This window comes from Sciurus carolinensis, chromosome 3, assembly GCF_902686445.1.
Source record: "Sciurus carolinensis chromosome 3, mSciCar1.2, whole genome shotgun sequence".
Taxonomy (NCBI): Eukaryota; Metazoa; Chordata; class Mammalia; order Rodentia; family Sciuridae; genus Sciurus; species Sciurus carolinensis.
The window spans coordinates 47,246,889-47,264,694 of record NC_062215.1 but is presented as its reverse complement, the minus strand read 5'-3'; the positions used below and the strand labels follow the sequence as shown (position 1 = coordinate 47,264,694).

General features: G+C 39.5%; 1 protein-coding gene across 2 annotated transcripts in view; it reads right to left on the bottom strand.

The window, feature by feature from the left end:
- Elac2 (elaC ribonuclease Z 2) overlaps positions 1–10,230 on the bottom strand; it is a 35,252-nt gene extending 25,022 nt beyond the window's left edge. Inside the window, exons 1-8 of one of the 2 annotated variants that reach the window (XM_047543043.1) lie at positions 9,950–10,230; positions 9,289–9,339; positions 9,081–9,151; positions 8,043–8,107; positions 6,833–6,890; positions 5,921–5,989; positions 4,425–4,550; positions 2,973–3,031 (exon numbers count right to left, since the gene is read on the bottom strand). In XM_047543043.1, the coding sequence (XP_047398999.1) occupies positions 2,973–3,031; positions 4,425–4,550; positions 5,921–5,989; positions 6,833–6,890; positions 8,043–8,107; positions 9,081–9,151; positions 9,289–9,339; positions 9,950–10,176 (726 nt within the window). In that variant the 5' untranslated portion in view covers positions 10,177–10,230. The remainder of the gene's footprint in view (positions 1–2,972; positions 3,032–4,424; positions 4,551–5,920; positions 5,990–6,832; positions 6,891–8,042; positions 8,108–9,080; positions 9,152–9,288; positions 9,340–9,949) is intronic. The other variant, XM_047543044.1, reaches the window with a different exon arrangement.
- Between the last annotated feature and the right edge of the window lie 7,576 nt (positions 10,231–17,806).

Below are 17,806 nucleotides of genomic sequence, written 5' to 3'. Positions count from 1 at the left end.
GATAACAAATTGTCCCAAGCAAACAAAGATATTTCAATAACAGAATCCATGGATACCACAGTGGAAGAAATATCAGAGAAGGAGTTTAGAATGTACATAGTTAAACTGATCTGTGAAGTAAAGGATGATGTAAGACAGCAAACACAGGTAGCAAAATATCACTTCAATAAAGAGATAGAGATTCTGAAAAGAAACCATACAGAAATCCCTGAAATGAAGGAAACAATAAACCAAATTAAAAATTCAATAGAAAGTACCACCACCAAACTAGACCACTTGGAAGACAAAACTTCAGGCAATGAAGACAAAGTATATAATCTTGAAAATAAAGTGGACCACAGAGAGAAGATGTTAAGAAACCTTGAACAGAACTTCTCAGAATTATGGGATAACATGAAAAGGACAAATTTAAGATTTATCAGGATAGATGAAGGCAAATTTAACACTTATCAGGATAGATACAAACCAAAGGAATGCACAATCTTTTCAATGAAATAATATCAGAAAATTTCCCAGATCTAAAGAATGAAATGGAAAATCAAAAACAAGAAGCTTACAGGACCCCAAATGTGCAAAATTGCAACAGACCCACATCAAGGCACATTATGATGAAAATGCCTAGCATACAGAATAAGGATAGGATTTTAAAGGCTGTGAGAGAAAAATATCAGATTACTTATGGGGGGAAACCCATAGAGACCTCAGCTGATTTCTCAACCCAGACCCTCAAAGCTAGGAGGTCTTAGAATAACATATACCAAGCTCTGAAAGAAAATGGATGTAAACCAAAAATCCTATATCCAGCAAAATTAAGCTTCCGATTTAAAGATGAAATAACAACCTTCCATGATAAACAAAAATTAAAAGAATTCACAACCAGAAAGTCTGCACTTCAGAATATTCTCAACAAAATATTCCATGAAGATGAAATAAAAAAAAAAGAAAAAAGTGAAAACTAGTAAAGGGAGGAACTACAACAAAGGAACAGTCAAGCAAAGGAGAAACTAATTCAAATTAAAAACTAGATGTAGGCCAAAATGACCAGGAACACAAATATTATCTCAATAATAACCTTGAACATTAATGGCCTAAACTCATCAATCAAAAGACACAGACTGGCAGATTGGGTTAAAAAACATGACTCAACAATATTCTGTCTCCAAGAGACTCACCTCATAGGCAAAGATATCCACAGACTGAAGGTGAAAGGATGGGGAAAACAATATCACTCACACAGATCGTGTAAACAAGCAGGGGTTTCTATCCTCATATCAGATAAAGTGGACTTCAAGCCAAAGTTAATCAGAAGGGAGAAAGGACATTTCATACTGCTTAAGGGAATTATACATCAACAAGACATCACAATCATAAATATTTATGCTCCAAAAATGGAGCATCTAGAGTGCTCGTCTCCCAAGCACAAAGCCCTGGGTTCAATCCCCAGCACTGCAAAAAAAAAAAAAAAAAAAACAAACAAACAAAAATGGAGCATCTATGTATATCAAATAAACCCTTCTTAACTTTAAGAATCAAATAGATCACAACACCATGCTACTGGGTGACTTTAACACACCTCTCTCCCTACTGGATAGATCTTCTTAAAAACTAAACAAAGAAACTACAGAACTAAATAATACAATCAATAACTTAGACTTAACAGACATATATAGAAAATTTCATCCATCAAGGACTGAATACACTTTCTTCTCAACAGCACATGGATCCTTCTCTAATATACACCATGATATGTAAGCTATCACATATAGTGGCATACAGCTGTAATATTACCTTAATATATTTTTAGCATCTATAGGGTTATTTTGATAGCTCCCTTTCCATTGATATTCATTTTTGTGTTCTTGCTTTTTTCTTGATTAGACTTGTTTGATTTTTATCAAATTTAAGCTGTATTACCTCTTTTCTATTTCATATATTTCTGCTCCTACTCTTTTTTTTTCCTTCCTACTACTTAATTTGAAAATAATTTGATTGTTATTCTAGTTTAAAAATATGCATCTGAGTACTGTTTCATCCCAAAGATCCTGATACTTTAAGCTTTTGTCACTTAGTTCAAAGCACTTTTTTATTCACTTTTCTTGCGCTTCTTCCTTGACCTCAGAGATATTTATAAGTGAGCCATTTAATTTTGAAATAGTTGAAATGGAGGTGGGGTTCTATATATCTTAAGATGATGGATTTCTAATGTAATAAACCATGCAGGAAACACCATCTGCATGATTTCAAATTTTAAAAAAAGTAATGGAAATGTTTTTTAGTGCTGACGGTATAGCCCATCCAGTAGGGTGCTGGCTTTGCAAGGGGAAAGGCCAGGGAGGGTTCAAATCCCCAGCACCGTGGGATTGGGGAAAAAAAAAAAAAAAAAAAAAAGGAAATGCTTTTTATATTGATTGTATTGGTTACATACACGTCAAATTGATCAAATTGCATACTTCAAATATGTGCATTTTATTGTACTTCAATTTTACCTCAATAAAACTATGGGGGAAAACACACCATAAGATGTTAAAAAATAGCTTATTATAATAAAAAATTTTAAATGGAATTTGGTTAATTTCAGAATGCAGATTGAGGCCCTTATGAATACTAACCAGTATTAAAATTGATTTGATAGTGACACCTTAACTATTATAGTGAAATGAAATAAAATAGGAGTTTGAATAAAGGTCTCACTGATTAGCAGGAAAACAAGTACAGCTGCCTTCAACTATTTCTGAATTTCAAAAGAACCAATCACAGGCAAATATAAAAACATAAATAAACTGATGAAGCATTTAAAAGAATATGAACGTATAGATAGTATTTTGAGAAATAGGATATCTGTGTTTCCCTTAAGCACATGTAACTTAGGAAACGTTACCTTCAAATTACTGCAGAATTGCTAACCAAAGGTCCCCAACCACACCGACTATCACATGCTAGCTTATAGCCTGAATTTGGAAGGATTTTCTTACCTTACAGACAAAAGCTACCACCAAGGAAGGGTCTCTCCCATATATTTTCTGGTTAATATCTGAGGAAAAAACACATTCGATTATTATAAGGTAAAAGGGAAAGTTATATTAGACTTCATAAATTGACAACATTTGATATCTAATTTTATTTCATAATAAATTAAATGGGTAAAGCCATCCCAATACAAAGACTGAAAAAGCTGAGCCTGATATTCTACAGACTTCCTTTTATCTTATGCTGAGATTTTAATAAACAAAAATACAAAGCTCCAATCAGAGAAACTTCAGAATGGCAAGTAAAATTATTTTTTAAATGGCCCATTTTACATAGGAATGAAGAAAAAGAATTGTGATGTGCTTTGTAAACAAGTAAAAGAATATGAAAAATAAGATTAATGCTCCTAAAAGGCCTTCCTGCAGGGAAAATGTGGTTGTCAGTCTTTACCCATCCCACCTAAAAAAGAGGGCACTCAAGTTTTGTCTTTTCTTGGATACCAGACAGACACATCTCAGGACAGGTGCAGGAACTGATCAAGCTCTGCCCAACATTGGGGAGAAGAATCCTTGAGCAGTCCAATTCCTTTGATACATCTAACCTTGGAATTTTAATTCTGTTCCCCACTAGGTTTTCATTTTGAAAGAAAAGGTATATAGATTCATTGATTTTACTGCTTTGCTCAGCTTAGTGGTTACAGTTTTTGCATTGCTGAAAAACTAATATGTACCCATGTTCCATTAAAGACAAATACAAAAGCCCTGTGTTATGAATGACTTTGCCAGGTCCTGCTCTTCTCTGGCTAAACTGAACACAAGGCCGTAAACCTGCCCTAAAGCTCAGTACTACCACGTTGGTGACAGCTCTTGCCAAGGCGTGAACTGCTAAGAAAAAAGTATCTATTCTATACACACACATAGCTTTCTGATGATAATAATTCTAATTCAGAGCATTGAAAGGCAAAGAATTGTTATTTGTGGCACCATGAATAGAATAGGATGACACGCTAAGTGAAAAAAATCAGATACAGAAAGACATACTATGATGTCACTTATATTGGAATCTAAAAATGCTGATATCATAAAAACAGAATAGAAAGATGGTTACTGGAGGCTGGGGGTAGAGGGTGAGGGATGGGGAAAGAGGACATGTTGATCAAAGTATACTAAGTTTTAGTCAGCTGGGAATACATTTTAGTGATCTGCTATACTGCATGGGACCACAGTTAATGATAATGTATTATTTATTCCAAAATTGCTAAGCATAGATTTTTAATGTATGCACCCAAGAAAAATAAGTTGGTGAGATGTGGTGGCTTTGTTGATTGAACCTTTCTACATCTATCAAAACATCTCTTTGTACCCAATAAATATACATAATTATTTGTTGATTAAACATAAATTGATCTTAAAAACAATGCATTAAGACACATAAGTCCTTTCCCAGCAGGGTTATACCATTGCCATCTGGAAGATGCTGTTCATTTTCAGTTGATCCTGAGTCTATAGACTGTTCTGGGCTGGACCTGCGAAGAGACCTTTCTGGGCTCTTTGATAGCTGATGTTCCCCACATCTCTGTTCACCTGGACAGTACAGGAAACCACCAAATGACACACTGCAGAAGGTAAGCTCACAGTCAAAGCCCAATGGTCACATACAGGAATGCAAGAGGGCCAGTCAAATCATCATGCCTTTTACTACAGTAGCAAATAACTAGTTATTAGTCTACCAAGTCTCTGGGCTTATGTCTTACTCATCTTTATACTTCTACTTAGCTCAGAGCCTTACTCACAGAGGGATTCAATAACATGAAAAGGTGACTGAAAAGTATGCAGGCTGCACTCTCCATAAACAAACTTCTCCATGAGAAGAAGAGTTAAGTCCAAAAAGTCAAGAAAAAATAAAAGTTGCTGCTTTAAGTAGCTGAAGTACATCTGTTGATCTCAACAGAACCCATGTTTGTTCCTCTGTGTATGTTCATTCACAGGGCCCACTGGGCACTGAAAAAGCAATGATCAGAAAAATGGAACAAGTTAAGCATTGATCAAACAAAAACATGTACATATAAACTGTTAAATGATATGAAGGGAAGAACAGGGTGCTAGAAAGAAACAACAGAGACAACTCAAGCCAGCATGAGGAGTTGGCAGAAGGAGTCCAAAAACATCTGCTTAGGAGTGAGCTAGGCAAAAAAAAGTTCTACTCTCTCCATTCTCTCACTGGTCTATAAGCACTGTGTCATTGCTTGCGCCACACCTCTCCCCTCCCTTCTACCTATGATCAGCGTAGGCCTCATTTCTTCTCTTGCATTTATAGATGTTCTCATCTGCAACCTCTTAGCACTTGGTAAGCATCATACTAGTTAGCATTGTTAAGAAAATGTCCTTACCGGTCAATATTCTCTTCTCACATGGGTAAAACTCATACAGACTGTTTAAACAGACACAAGGACCAAGGTGACATACAAAGTGGCCCTATTCCCAAGTCAAACCATACCATTTGGCTTTGGAACCTGAGAAACTTTATAGGAGCTTCTGAGTCCTGATAACACCCTTCTAGATTGTAGTTATTGGTACTTATTTAAAAATACTGATCTGTGCAAACCTCTTCAAGGATCTTGAAAGGAGGGTACTACGATCCATAGCAAACAAACCCAAAGCAATGAATGTGCAAATCTGAGTGCAGCCTACTTTCTGATAGTGCTTGATTATGGAATATTCCAACGCATAGTCATTATTAATATTCATGAGTTCAACACATCCTACAGATATAAGAATAAGCTTCTTAAGAACAGGAACCAAATCTTAATTCTTCAACTAAATTTCCCAATCATGCTCAGAACACAAAACAGAATACTCAAAGTAATTATTTCAAAGTTTTTGGTTTCACCCTCATTTTCCTTTCTCAGGACCTACACCCTTCTACCCCTGGGAAACCTGATTGTTATACTCACTATATATGGGGACTTGGTGAACTGTCATGGTTTCATCCTTGTATTCTGGTGCAGAGTGGGGCCGCACAGCTGCATGAAAACAAGAAGTCAGGAAAGAAATTATATTAGTAAAACCAAATGAAAATGAACTTTCAAGATCAGCAACCATGAACCCCTGAATTCTGGTGGAAATCTGCCACTAAAACTGGAGTTTCTGAGTAGATTAACATTTTTTAGGAAAGAAACAAAATAGTATTTTCATCAGTCATTTATATTTACACAGTCAAATGAAAAGACATGCTGTGATCATTGGTAACTATCCATTAAAAAAAAAAAATTTTAAAAAGAAACCAATACCGTATTCAAACTTAAGAGTCCTACATTAACATACAAGATTATGATGCCAAAGAATCTATCATCTCAATTATAAGAGCTGGTATACATTTTGAAATAAAAGACTAGTGTGACTATAAAAGAGGAACATGAACAAGTCAAAAATGCACACTGGCTCTGGGACAAGGTACCTGCTAGTATCCTCAGAAGTCAAGTACTATGAGCCTCCAGACATAGTTGGGGCCAAGGTTCAGCCACAAAGATGGCTGCAAAACCTTCACACCTTTATTCCTCCTGCAAGGAACTCAAAGCACCAAGAACCACCTTTTGGACTAGGGAAGGAGACTTGAAGCCTGCATGGAGAATGTAACATGCCCAGCACATGTGTAGGCACACATGTTTTAAAGTACTCCTATCTCCCTACCCAGTATTTTTGTGGTATCAGATGAGGAAACAGAAATTGCAAAGATTTTAAAATTCCACGTCATGCAGATGAAGTATTTGAGTTTAAGATTTGAATCTGGTTTTAATGGATTCTATTTTGAGAAGCAGAGCATATATGAGAAAGAAATACTGACAACGAGTCAGTCAAGAACATACCCAGGTCTATTCCTTTCAACGGACCAGAAAATATTTTGATTGCTTCTATGTATTTTTCCTAAGAAAAAATAAAAATAAATGGTCAAACAAACATAAAACAGTGCGCTGTATTTAAATATATAAATGGAATCAACAGACAATGAACATAAAACAAATGTGAATAAGTACTTTGAACTTTAAACAATTACTGTATCCACTATACACTAAATGCCAAGGATTTAGCAGTGCAAAGGACATAAGCCCTTACTCCCAGGAATCTAATGGAAGAGACAAAAAAAAAAAAAAATGATGACACAAACATCTTAATGGCAATTATGGTTTTGTGCTCTACAGGAAAAATGAAAGATGCATGGGGCTACGGCCAACATGTCTGGAAAGACAGGACAGAAGGAACTGACCTTTTGGCTGAGCCCTGATGTTTAGTAAGGATATAGACAGGGATGAGAGGAGGCAGAAGAAGACATAGAAGACAGCATAAGATGGGCAGGAGCTTTGGTGGGACAATGGGTTAGAGATGGCCCTTGTAGTTGTGGCTTGGAGACAAAAACAGATAAAATGTGGACAAGGGCTGGGCCTATGGGAATTGTAGGTCATATCAAGGCATGTGGATTGTATTACACTGGAGAGCAGCTCCTGAAGCATTTTAGGTTGGGAAGTGACTGTATTTACATCTTAAAGAGTTCCCTCTAGCTGCTATGTGGCAGATGGATTACAAGGAGGCAAGAACAGAAATGGAAGGCTACTGTGTTAGACAGGTGTGGCTGACAGATAATGAAGGCCTCAAGGAGATGGAAACAAATAAATGAATTTCAGGCATTATTTTGGAGATAGTATTAACAGTACTTGATTGGGATGAAGATGTCTGAAATTTAATAAAGAATAAAAATCATAATTTATTAAGTACTTACTTGGCACCAAACATCTAAAAGGTGATTTAGTGCTTGATATATGTTACCTCATTTAATCTTTAACACATGAAACATAGTCACTTTATAGATGAAGAAACTGAGGCTCAGAGAGGCAAATACCTCATTCAAGGTCAGAGAGTTGATAAGGTTTTGAATTTTGTTTCTTTTTAACTTGAAAGGTGATGTGTTTTCTGCATTACCAGTTATATCTGGAAGGCAGAAGGCTGATTTGCAAAAATGAACATTTGTAATGAATACTAAGAAAGGAGGAGTTGGTTTTGATAGGTAAGGGAGAGACTCACCAGTTGTGGAGGTCCAGAAAGTACACACTTTGGAAGCCCGGTTTCCTTTAAAGTAAGAATCATTCCTAAAAAGGATGAATACAATGAGATTTCTGAACAATTTGACCTGTAGTTACTGCCCAGCAGAGCAGCACCCCTTACTTACATAGTTATTCATCTATGTGTCCTCATTCCAGCTTCTAAACAGTCATTATGTATGTTCTCACTCTATATAGTCATTAGACAACACTTGGAGAGTGGAAGTGATGCTAGCCAGAGGGACAAGGGACACCAATACTTCCCAAAATGCCTCTGGAATAGACAAAACTGATATAGGGATAAGGTAGTGTGGCACCTACTATATAAAATTTTCAGAGGCGCTCATTCTCATAGTTGTACAAGTGAAGGGACTACCTTATAGTTTGCACCATAGGCACCTCATGTACATCACCCCCGTCAGCTCTGAAAACAGGGACCAATCTAGTATGTCACTCCTTCCTACCCACATTACCAGGCTTATAGAATTTGGTTGCAAAACAGTCTTGATCTTCTCATTCAATGGACATGAAAAATGAGATACCCTGGATAGTGCATGACTGAGTACAGCTGCTGATACTGTTCATGATAAATATATCTACTTTAATCACCACCACTACACTCTTCAGTTAAACCTCTGGCACAGCAACACAAGAAACCATGTGAATACTAACACTAGGAGGTAGTGTTCACATTAAAACCTGCCCTAATGAGTTATGGCTTTCTATCTGTAGAAATGGAGATTGAATCCAGAGGCACTCTACCACTGACCTACATCCCAGACCCTTTTATTTTGAGATTGGGTTTTGCTAAGTTGCTGAGGCTGGCCTCAAACTTGTGATTCTTCTGTCTCAGCCTCTCCAGTAGCTGGGATTACAGGCATGTGCCACCACGCCCAGCTCTGAATCACAGCTTTTGATGTTCTGTACTGCAGCTGACTGGGCTGGCATTAAAAAAAAAAAAAAAAAAAAAAAAGTTTAAAAAAAATTCCAGCTCCTCTGAGCCTACAAAGAATATACTCACCACACAATCCCCCAACATTAGACCAGTGCATTCGTGTCAGGAATATGTTGTCCAAGCGAGCAACCTTCAGTCTAAGAAAGAGAAAACATTTCAGTAACAGAAAAGGGATTGACCAAAGACCATTTCTGTGATAGAAACACACCTGTCTCTCATCTCAGTTTTCAAGCCCCATGACCATCTCCATCCCAAAAGCAAATTGTTGACTCACTTGTGCTCCTGCATTAGTCTCTGGACGCCTTCTCCGCAGTTGAAGAGATACCTAAGGAAGGAACATTACCAAAAATACTCAGAAAAGCCTATCCTATAAATCTCTGACACCAGTAAAAATGCTTTACTGTAGACTGTGAACCAAACAACTAAAAATCTATGTTGTCCAAGAGAACTGACTTCTATTAGGACAGTAGGTTTGGAACCATTCTTAACAGAGGGCAGGAGACACGGAGGCCTGTATAGAATGACTGGAGGCAAGATGGGACTTCTCTCCCATCAGCTCATTTACAGATCTGTCTAACCAACCATGAGACCGGCTTTGTGGTGCGGGGAAAGAAAATGCCAAGAGCCAGCCCTTGGCTCAAGGGATAGGAAGAAAGAGGACGTTTAGACTCACGTGTGAAGTTCTTCACCGATGCCTGAAAACCTTTTGAATCAAAAGATGTGAGGCATCCAGGATCTCCCCCCACACTCCCACAAAAAGTGCAGAACCATTGCAACAGTGAAATCTCACACATGTGGAAGTGGGGCAAACCCGAGTGAGACAGATGCCGCGATGCTCCCGGGCTACACAGCTCCGAGAGTCCCTCGGGCGGGGCGGGGATCAGTAAGGGGACGTCGCAAGACACCCAGTCGAACCCCGGGCGCGGAGCACTGACCGGTTGTACTCCGAGAAGACGTAGAGCGCGGAGCCCGCGTCACGGTCGCCAGCCGCCACTACCTGCAGGTACACGGTGTTCGGGCCCCCAGGGCCCCATGACGGGCCGCGCTTCTCCCGCGTGCGCAAGTGTCGCAGGGGGTCCTTGGGCGGCCGCTGGCGGCGGGCGGGTCCCTGCGACATGGTGCGCCCGGCCACGGAACGCAGCAGCGAGCGGAGCGCCCACATGCGCCTGTCTCCACCTGGGCTGAGAATGCAGCCCGTCACCTCAGTCGCGTGCCCCAAGCACCGCCCCTGCACTCCGCATGGCGGGTCCAGCCAATCATGGTACAGGGAAACGATAGGCCCGCCTATACAAGGCTACGCATCCAATTGAGAGGAATCTTGCCTCTCGGGGGTTGTCAATCGGAGGCGGCCATAGAGTGAAGGAATGCTAGAGCGCCGTGGGTGGCTCCGCCCCTTGTACTATTCCGGCTTTCTGTTTGTCAATTTTTTCCGGAAATTGTCCTTAGCCTAGGGCGGGACTTCCGGAGGCGCGGAGCCAGAGAGAGCAATACTGGGAAAGAGTTGATGCTTTAGAGGAGGATTGCGCGTGGGGTTCGAGTCTCGTCTCCTTCGGTTATGAGTGGTGTCTTTAGGCAGATCGTCCAGAGCTTTGCTTTGTTCTTGTTTGTGGTGATTATGAGGATTAAGTGTGAGGAGATAAATTCTATTGAACAGTAGTATAGGCGCTTTAATCCATCGTAATTCGTGTGACTACAGGTTTGAAAAGATTGCTCTTACTGGCGTTTGGAAAGTAAAGGAAAGCAGGAGTTAAGAGAGCAAACTCTGGAGTAAGGGACCTTGAATTATTTATTTGCTCAGTGATGTTGGCCTCTGAGCCTCGATTTCCTTATTTGTAAAATGGGGGTAGTTAACTGCTTACTTATGATATTTAGATCACATAATATATTGACAGCACTTTGAGTAGCACAGCTACAGAAGAGGCAAATTTAAGAGAAAATAAAAGTGTTTCAACCCACACAAAGTAGATTTAAAGAAACTTGTGGCTAAAGAAATGTTGCCAGGGGCATCCAGGGAATAGATGTTCCATTGTGTGCCCTTTCAGAATCAAAGACTTACTACCCTTCTACATAGCTAAGGAGGATTTCCCCTTGAGAGGTTTCGGTAAAAGTTACTAGAAATACAGGGAGCTCCTGTGAATGGGGGAAGTTATTTATCTGGATGCTCTACTCACATAAAAACTGGTTATGAAAGATTACCACCCCATGTGAAAACAAGTTTTGTGCTTGAAATAACCATCCAGTGAGGGGCAAGAAAACTACAATTTTTTAGAGGGCTTATGCACTGGAAAGATTATGATACCATTGTCAACCTAGAATAAAGTCAACTCAAGAATAAGGAGCATTGAATTTATTTGGGACTAATTAGCATTGCAATCTGGGAAAACGTAATCAAACAATCTTGAGAATGCTCTTTGAGGTTTTACAAGATGGTGGCTGTACTTATAGCTTCACACTGCAATGGGGCTGGAAATTGCATCAAGTATTAATTAGGAATTTTGATTGGTACTGGCAAAAGTTAAACTATTTTATAAGAAAGGAATTAGGTGTGGTCTCAGTCTTTAGGTTGTTTGAGGGGATTCTTGTACAGAAGGCCAGCAGACTCAACCTCTGACTCCATTTTTAAGTGCCCCCAAACAATGCTACTCCATTTTGATTTTTTCCTTGACACTTCCATCCCATAAGTATTCAAAATAAAACAATACAAATTTTTTTAAGTATTAGGAAATGCAATAAAAATTTGATTTTTCCCATGATGACTTCTTTGACCTTTTAAAAAATATATATCAAATTCCACACAGAGAAAGCAAATTTGGTTTCTCCATTTTATTGGTGCCCCAGGTACATGTCCATCAGGTTATCCCAAAATTCTTATATTTTAAAAATGTAGGATGAATGACTTTGGCCATTTACTTATGTAAAATACTAAAAACTGAATAAAGAAGATATGGAAGGCTTCTATGATCAGCAGGTTGTTTTTAGGTCCCATTGCACCTGATACCATAGGTCATATTTCTATTCCTGTCATGGAGACAAAAATTGGAACTTCCTCAATTTAAGGTTTCACTAGAATGTAAATTCCCTGAGGACAGGATTTTGTCTGGTTTTCTGCTGTATTAACTTCTAGGACAAGGCCTGTCTTATGGCAGATAATAAATATTAAAAAGTTAGGAAGACACCAGTAATTTAAATATGGTTGTCTCTTTGAAACTGAGCAGGGACCAAATTCAATCAGAACAATAGCATGTTGTTGTTGTAGTTATTTTGGTACTGGGGGTTGAACCCAGGGGCGCTTTACCACTGAGCCACATCCCCAGCCCCTTTTTTATATTTTATTTAGTGACAGGGTCTCACCAAGTTGCTTAGGGCCTCATTAAGTTGCTGAGACTAGGTTTGAACTTGCAGTCCTCCTGCTTCAGCCTCCTGAGCCGTTGGGATTATAGGCATGTACCACCATGCCTGGTTAATAGCATGTTATTTAGAGGGGATTGGTCGGATTGTTATCTCCAAAAGCATTGATCAGTGAGTCAGGGACAAAAAAGTTTCTCCTGACTTGCTGAAGTTGTGAGAACCTGACCATCAGGTCTTTAGAGAAAATGGAAATTAAGGTGTTAGACTTTCAGAACTAAATGATATGGACAGTTAATATAATCCAACCACACTCTCCTGCTTTGAGTGTTTTAACTGTCCATTGCTATGCATATAAACTACCCCAAACCTAATGACTTGAACTGGCTTCTGGTCATTTTATTGCTCACAGCAGTTTCACTTAGCAATGGTGTTATAGTTTGGGTATGAAGTGTCCTCCAAAAGATCTGGTGTGAAACAATGAAGGAATGTACAGAGGCAAAAGGATTAGATTGAGAGTTCAAATCTAATCAGTGTGTTAATCCACTTAATGGATTGAAAATTTGGATTAGTGGGTGGTAACTGTGGGTAGGTAGGGTGTGGCTGGAGGAAGTAGGTCAGTGGGGACATGTCCTTGGGGATTATATTATCCCCAGCTCCTTGCACTTAAGCTCACTTTCTCTGCTTCCTGGTTGCCGTCAACTGAGCAGCTTTCCTTCACCATGGCCTTCTGCCATGATGTTCTGCTTCACTTGGACCCAGAGCTATGGAGTCAGCTGACCATGAATGAACCATGAGCCAAAATAAACTTTTCCTCCTCTAAGTTATTCTTGTCAGTTTTTTTTGGTCACAGAAACGAAAAGCTGGCTAACACAGATGGCTTATCTCTGTTCCTTATAGTGGATGCTAGGGTGGCTCAGTGGGGAATGAAGTATCCAAAATGACCTCATTCACAGGCCTGGGGCTTGGTGCTGGCTGTGGGCAGAGGTTTCTTCATTCACCTGTACAGCCTCTCCATCCATGCAGACTGTCCTCACCAGTAGTCGGCTGAGCTTCTCTGCAGAATGGCCAACTTCCAAGAGAGTGAAGTGAAACTGTAGTCCTTCTGAATTAGTCTGGAACTCAAAGCAAGTTGCAGAAGCATCCACTAGATTCAAGGGAGAGGCAAATAGATTCCACCTCTTGATGGGAGAAATTTCAAATTCACATTGCCAAATGGCCTTCAGAAGTGTTACCCAGCAGCACCAGATCCCTCTCAGGAGGGAAGAGGCTAGGCTATAATGCTCGCTGCTTCAGAAATATTTGGAGTCAGATTGGTAGGAAAATAAGTTTCGTTTCCATGGTTATACGTGATGTAGATTCATGCCATTCTTGTAATCATACATGTACACAGGGTAATGATTTGGTATAATGAATCAAAATGTAGTCTGTAAAAAATTAAAATATAAATTAATTTTGAAAAAGAAAAAAAAGAAAAAAAAGAATTCTATAAAATGGATCCATTGTGCTGAAAAAAAAATAGAAGTTTTATTCAAAGCCTGCTTTGAAGGAAGATGGAAGAAATTTAATTGTTTCAAAAATTTCATCTCCAAATTTTCTGAAACTAAACAGAATTTTTAAAGGAGAAATGAACTTTGGATTATGTAAAAGGAAATGAGGGGGGCTCTGAAAAATGGTGGAATGAGACAGACATCATTACTCTATGTACATGCATGATTACACAAATGGTATGAATCTACATCATGTACAACCATAGAAATGAAATAATGTACCCCATTTGTGTACAGTGAATCAAAATGCAGTCTGCAAAAAATTAAAAAATAAATAATTAAAGGAGAAAAGGCAGGGAAATGACAAGAGACAGGATTTCACAGGTTTTACTCCCTTAAAGTCCCTGGGAGGCAGAACTTCTTGGGGCCAGTCTCTGTATCTTCCTAATTTAGGGGGGCAGTGAGGGAAGGAGGCAGCAATTAATCTGTTTCAGAAGGAACCAGGCTTTCTTGGAACCCTCTGATTATCCCATGAGTCCCTATGAAGATGTGGCTACCATTCAGAATAAGCTGCTCCATGAACACTAGTATAGGTATATTTTCATACATGTATAATTACAAATGTACAGTTTATAAGTTGATTTTCTGGTATACATATATACTTATAAGGAGAGTTGCCATGAATAAGTTCCCTCACCCCTGATCATCTCTTGGATGTATTCACAAACTGAATTTCTATACATAAAAAGCTAAAGTTGATCCTGGGCTCCCAGGCTCTGGTGATCTGATCAAGGTACACCTGTTTTGGCGTTCTGTCAGAGGCATTCACTGCCCTTTCCCAACATACATTCATTCATTTATTTATTCAACTGACACAAACATTTGGAGCTTCTATTAGTTCTAAATACAGTCATGTACCACATATCTGTTTCACTCAATGACAGATCACATATATGACAGTGGTCCCATAGTATTATATCATCTAAGATCATAGCCATCTTGATTTGGGGGAGTACATTCTATGATGTTCATACAGTGGTAGTATTATCTGATGATACGTTTCTCAGAAAGTATCCCTGCTTTTAAGCCATGTGTGCCTGTGCTGTATGAGGACATTGGTATACAGATACAAGACCAGAAAGATGGTGTCTTGGGGCTAGAATGAGAGTGTGACCCAAGGACCCACAGGACAATGTTTTATAAGGGAATCAGAACATTGATGTTTTTGTCTTCATTGGGTCTAATTCTAAAGTGGTCCAGCTTTAGAATCCCTACGTGTCAGACAACTCCAAATCTGCTGGCCATGATGCATGTGAGGGAGATGTTATTAAAGCAAAAGTCATTCTGAAACAAATCCCAAAGTTTGCCAAAGGCAAATTACATTGCCCTCAAGTCCCTGAGCAGGTTCTCAAACTGTTAGTTCTTTGTTACCTTAACCGTGAAATCAGTCAAGCAGGAACTTCACAGCTTAGTTCAGTAGCTGAACTTGAGCAGAACTGTTATATTGCTTCTCTCTCCTTACATGCAGGCAGGAGCTCTCTGCTGGAGCATGCCTGCCTCGCTGAGCTAACCCTTCACATACCTCAGGTCATTTAACAACTCTACCAATACCACTAAGATGCAATTGTTATCTGTATTTCACAGATGAGAAAACCAAGGATCAGAAGCCTGATAACAGTCTATACAAACTGACTTCAAAGCCTATATGTTTAATCAACAAATGACATAGCACAGAATAGGATAGGAGTCAGATCTTTTGAATTAGGCTTCCTATCCAGGAAGGGCCTCAACTTGAATCTTTGGTAGTATTTTTAAGTGAGGTTATATATTCCATCTCAGGGATACATTGGCAGGAGTGAATGAAGATGTTCCTCCTACAACTTTAAACTTGTGTCCCTTACCAAATCATACTGTCTATACCAGGATCAGCAAACCAAGGCACAAGACACATCCAAGCCATCATCTGTTTTTGTAAATAAAGTTTTATTGGAACATCAATGTCCTTTGTTTAGATATTGTCAGTGATTACTTTGGTGCTGCAACAGTAGAGTTGAGTAGTTGTGATAGATGGCACAACTCACAAAGGCCAGGCTATTCACTAGAAGGCCTTATACAGAAATTGTTTGCTGACCCTGGATACATAACATGAATTCATTTTGAAAATAAATCTAATTATCTTGGAAATAGCAAAATTCTATTGCACTGTTATTTGCATTAAAAATATCTTTTTACTTCCAAGGATACTGCAGATTTGAGACTTTGGTACTTTTTTTTAGTGTAATGGGAATGGAAGTAAAAGAAAGAGGAAAAAAAAGAAGTGAGTGAGGGATAAAGGAGAGAGATGGAGAAAAGAAAGGGAGGGAGGAGAGGAGGAGGGAAGGAAAGAGGAAAGAGAGAAGGAAAAAGAACTCAGCCTGGCTTGCACTCTGACAGGCCGTAACTCTGTCTTAATTAATCCCACCTCCACAAGCTTTATTCCCGTTTAAATTCTCAGTTTTAGGCACAGTGCCTGGAGGTCAGTAAATGCAGGTGACACAGAGGACCTGCCCAGGATCAGTTTGCTCAGATTGTCACAACCAAACTGCTAACCAGGTAGCTTAAATATCAGGAATGTATTTTCTCACAGTTCCAGAGGCTGGACATCCAAGATCAAGATATTGGCAGGGTTGGTTTCTTCCAAGGCAGATGCCTGGGCTTGGAGATGACTGTCTTCTTGCTGTGTCATTGCATGGTCTTTCCTTGGTGTGTGCACCCCTGATGTTTCTTTGTATGTACTAATTCTCTCTTCTTCTAGGGACACCAGTCAGCAAGAATTAGAGCCCATTTTAACAACCTTATTTCAATGTATGTTTAAAGACCCTATTTCCAAACATAGGAAGCCCCCTCCATATCCACAGGGGATATGGCCCAAGATCTTCAGTGGATACCACACCTACAGGTAGCACTGAACCTTATTTATACTATGTTTTCCCTGTGTATACATACCTATTGTAAAGTTTATAAATTAGGCACAGTAAGGTGTTAAAGATAGTAACTAATAATAAAATATAACAATGATAACATACCATAATAAAAGTTATGTAAAACTTATGAATTATTTCTGGAATTTTCTGTCACATTTTCAGATCACGGTTGAATTTGTGGAACTGAAACCACAGAAAGCAAAATCGCAGATAAGGAGAGATGACTGTAGTCACATTCAAAGGTCCTGGGGGTTAGGACTTCAGTTAATGAATTGGAGGTTGATATATTTCTGCCCATCACAGCCCCCCCCTCTCCCCCTCCCCAATTCCCTCCCCTCTGATCTCTCTGATACCCCTGGGTATTAGAAGGGAGAGTTTTAGAGTCATTCTTTCTTCTAGTATGATTCCAGCTTACAGCTTTGAATCAGAAAGTCTGGAATAAAGGGTTGCTATCACTCAGATTCTTATCTAGAGACAGAGAGAGACAGGCTGTCAGACACCGCTCTCGGTGGGGTTGAGCATTCTGAGTTGAAGGTGTGCTAGCTATACCCTTTCCTCTCATCTGGTGGGTGCATTCGATTGGCTGGAGCAGTCCTCTCTTCTAGATTCTCATCGCACGTTCTAGGTCATGCTACATCTTCAATGAAACGTTTTTCAGGTGTTTCCTACAACCCTCCTCCTCTGTGGTCTGGTGCCAGAGGAGAAGCACTTGCCCAAATACCAGGCGGTTCCTGCGGAATAGCCCCGTGGAGTGCGATGCGCACCTCTGGCCATCAGAGGGCTCAGTCGCGCCGCGCCCTGGGAACGCTGAGCCATCCAAGCGGGTGTTCCTGCATTGTCCTGCTGAAGTTTATTTTTAGCGTTGCCAAAGTTTTGTTGCCGACAAGGAGAAGGGACTACTTTTTTAACCTCCAAAGAGCTTACAGGCTGGCTGGAGGCTGAAAAATGTGAACCATAATATCCCCCCTCCCCAGCAACTTATAGTGAAGACTTT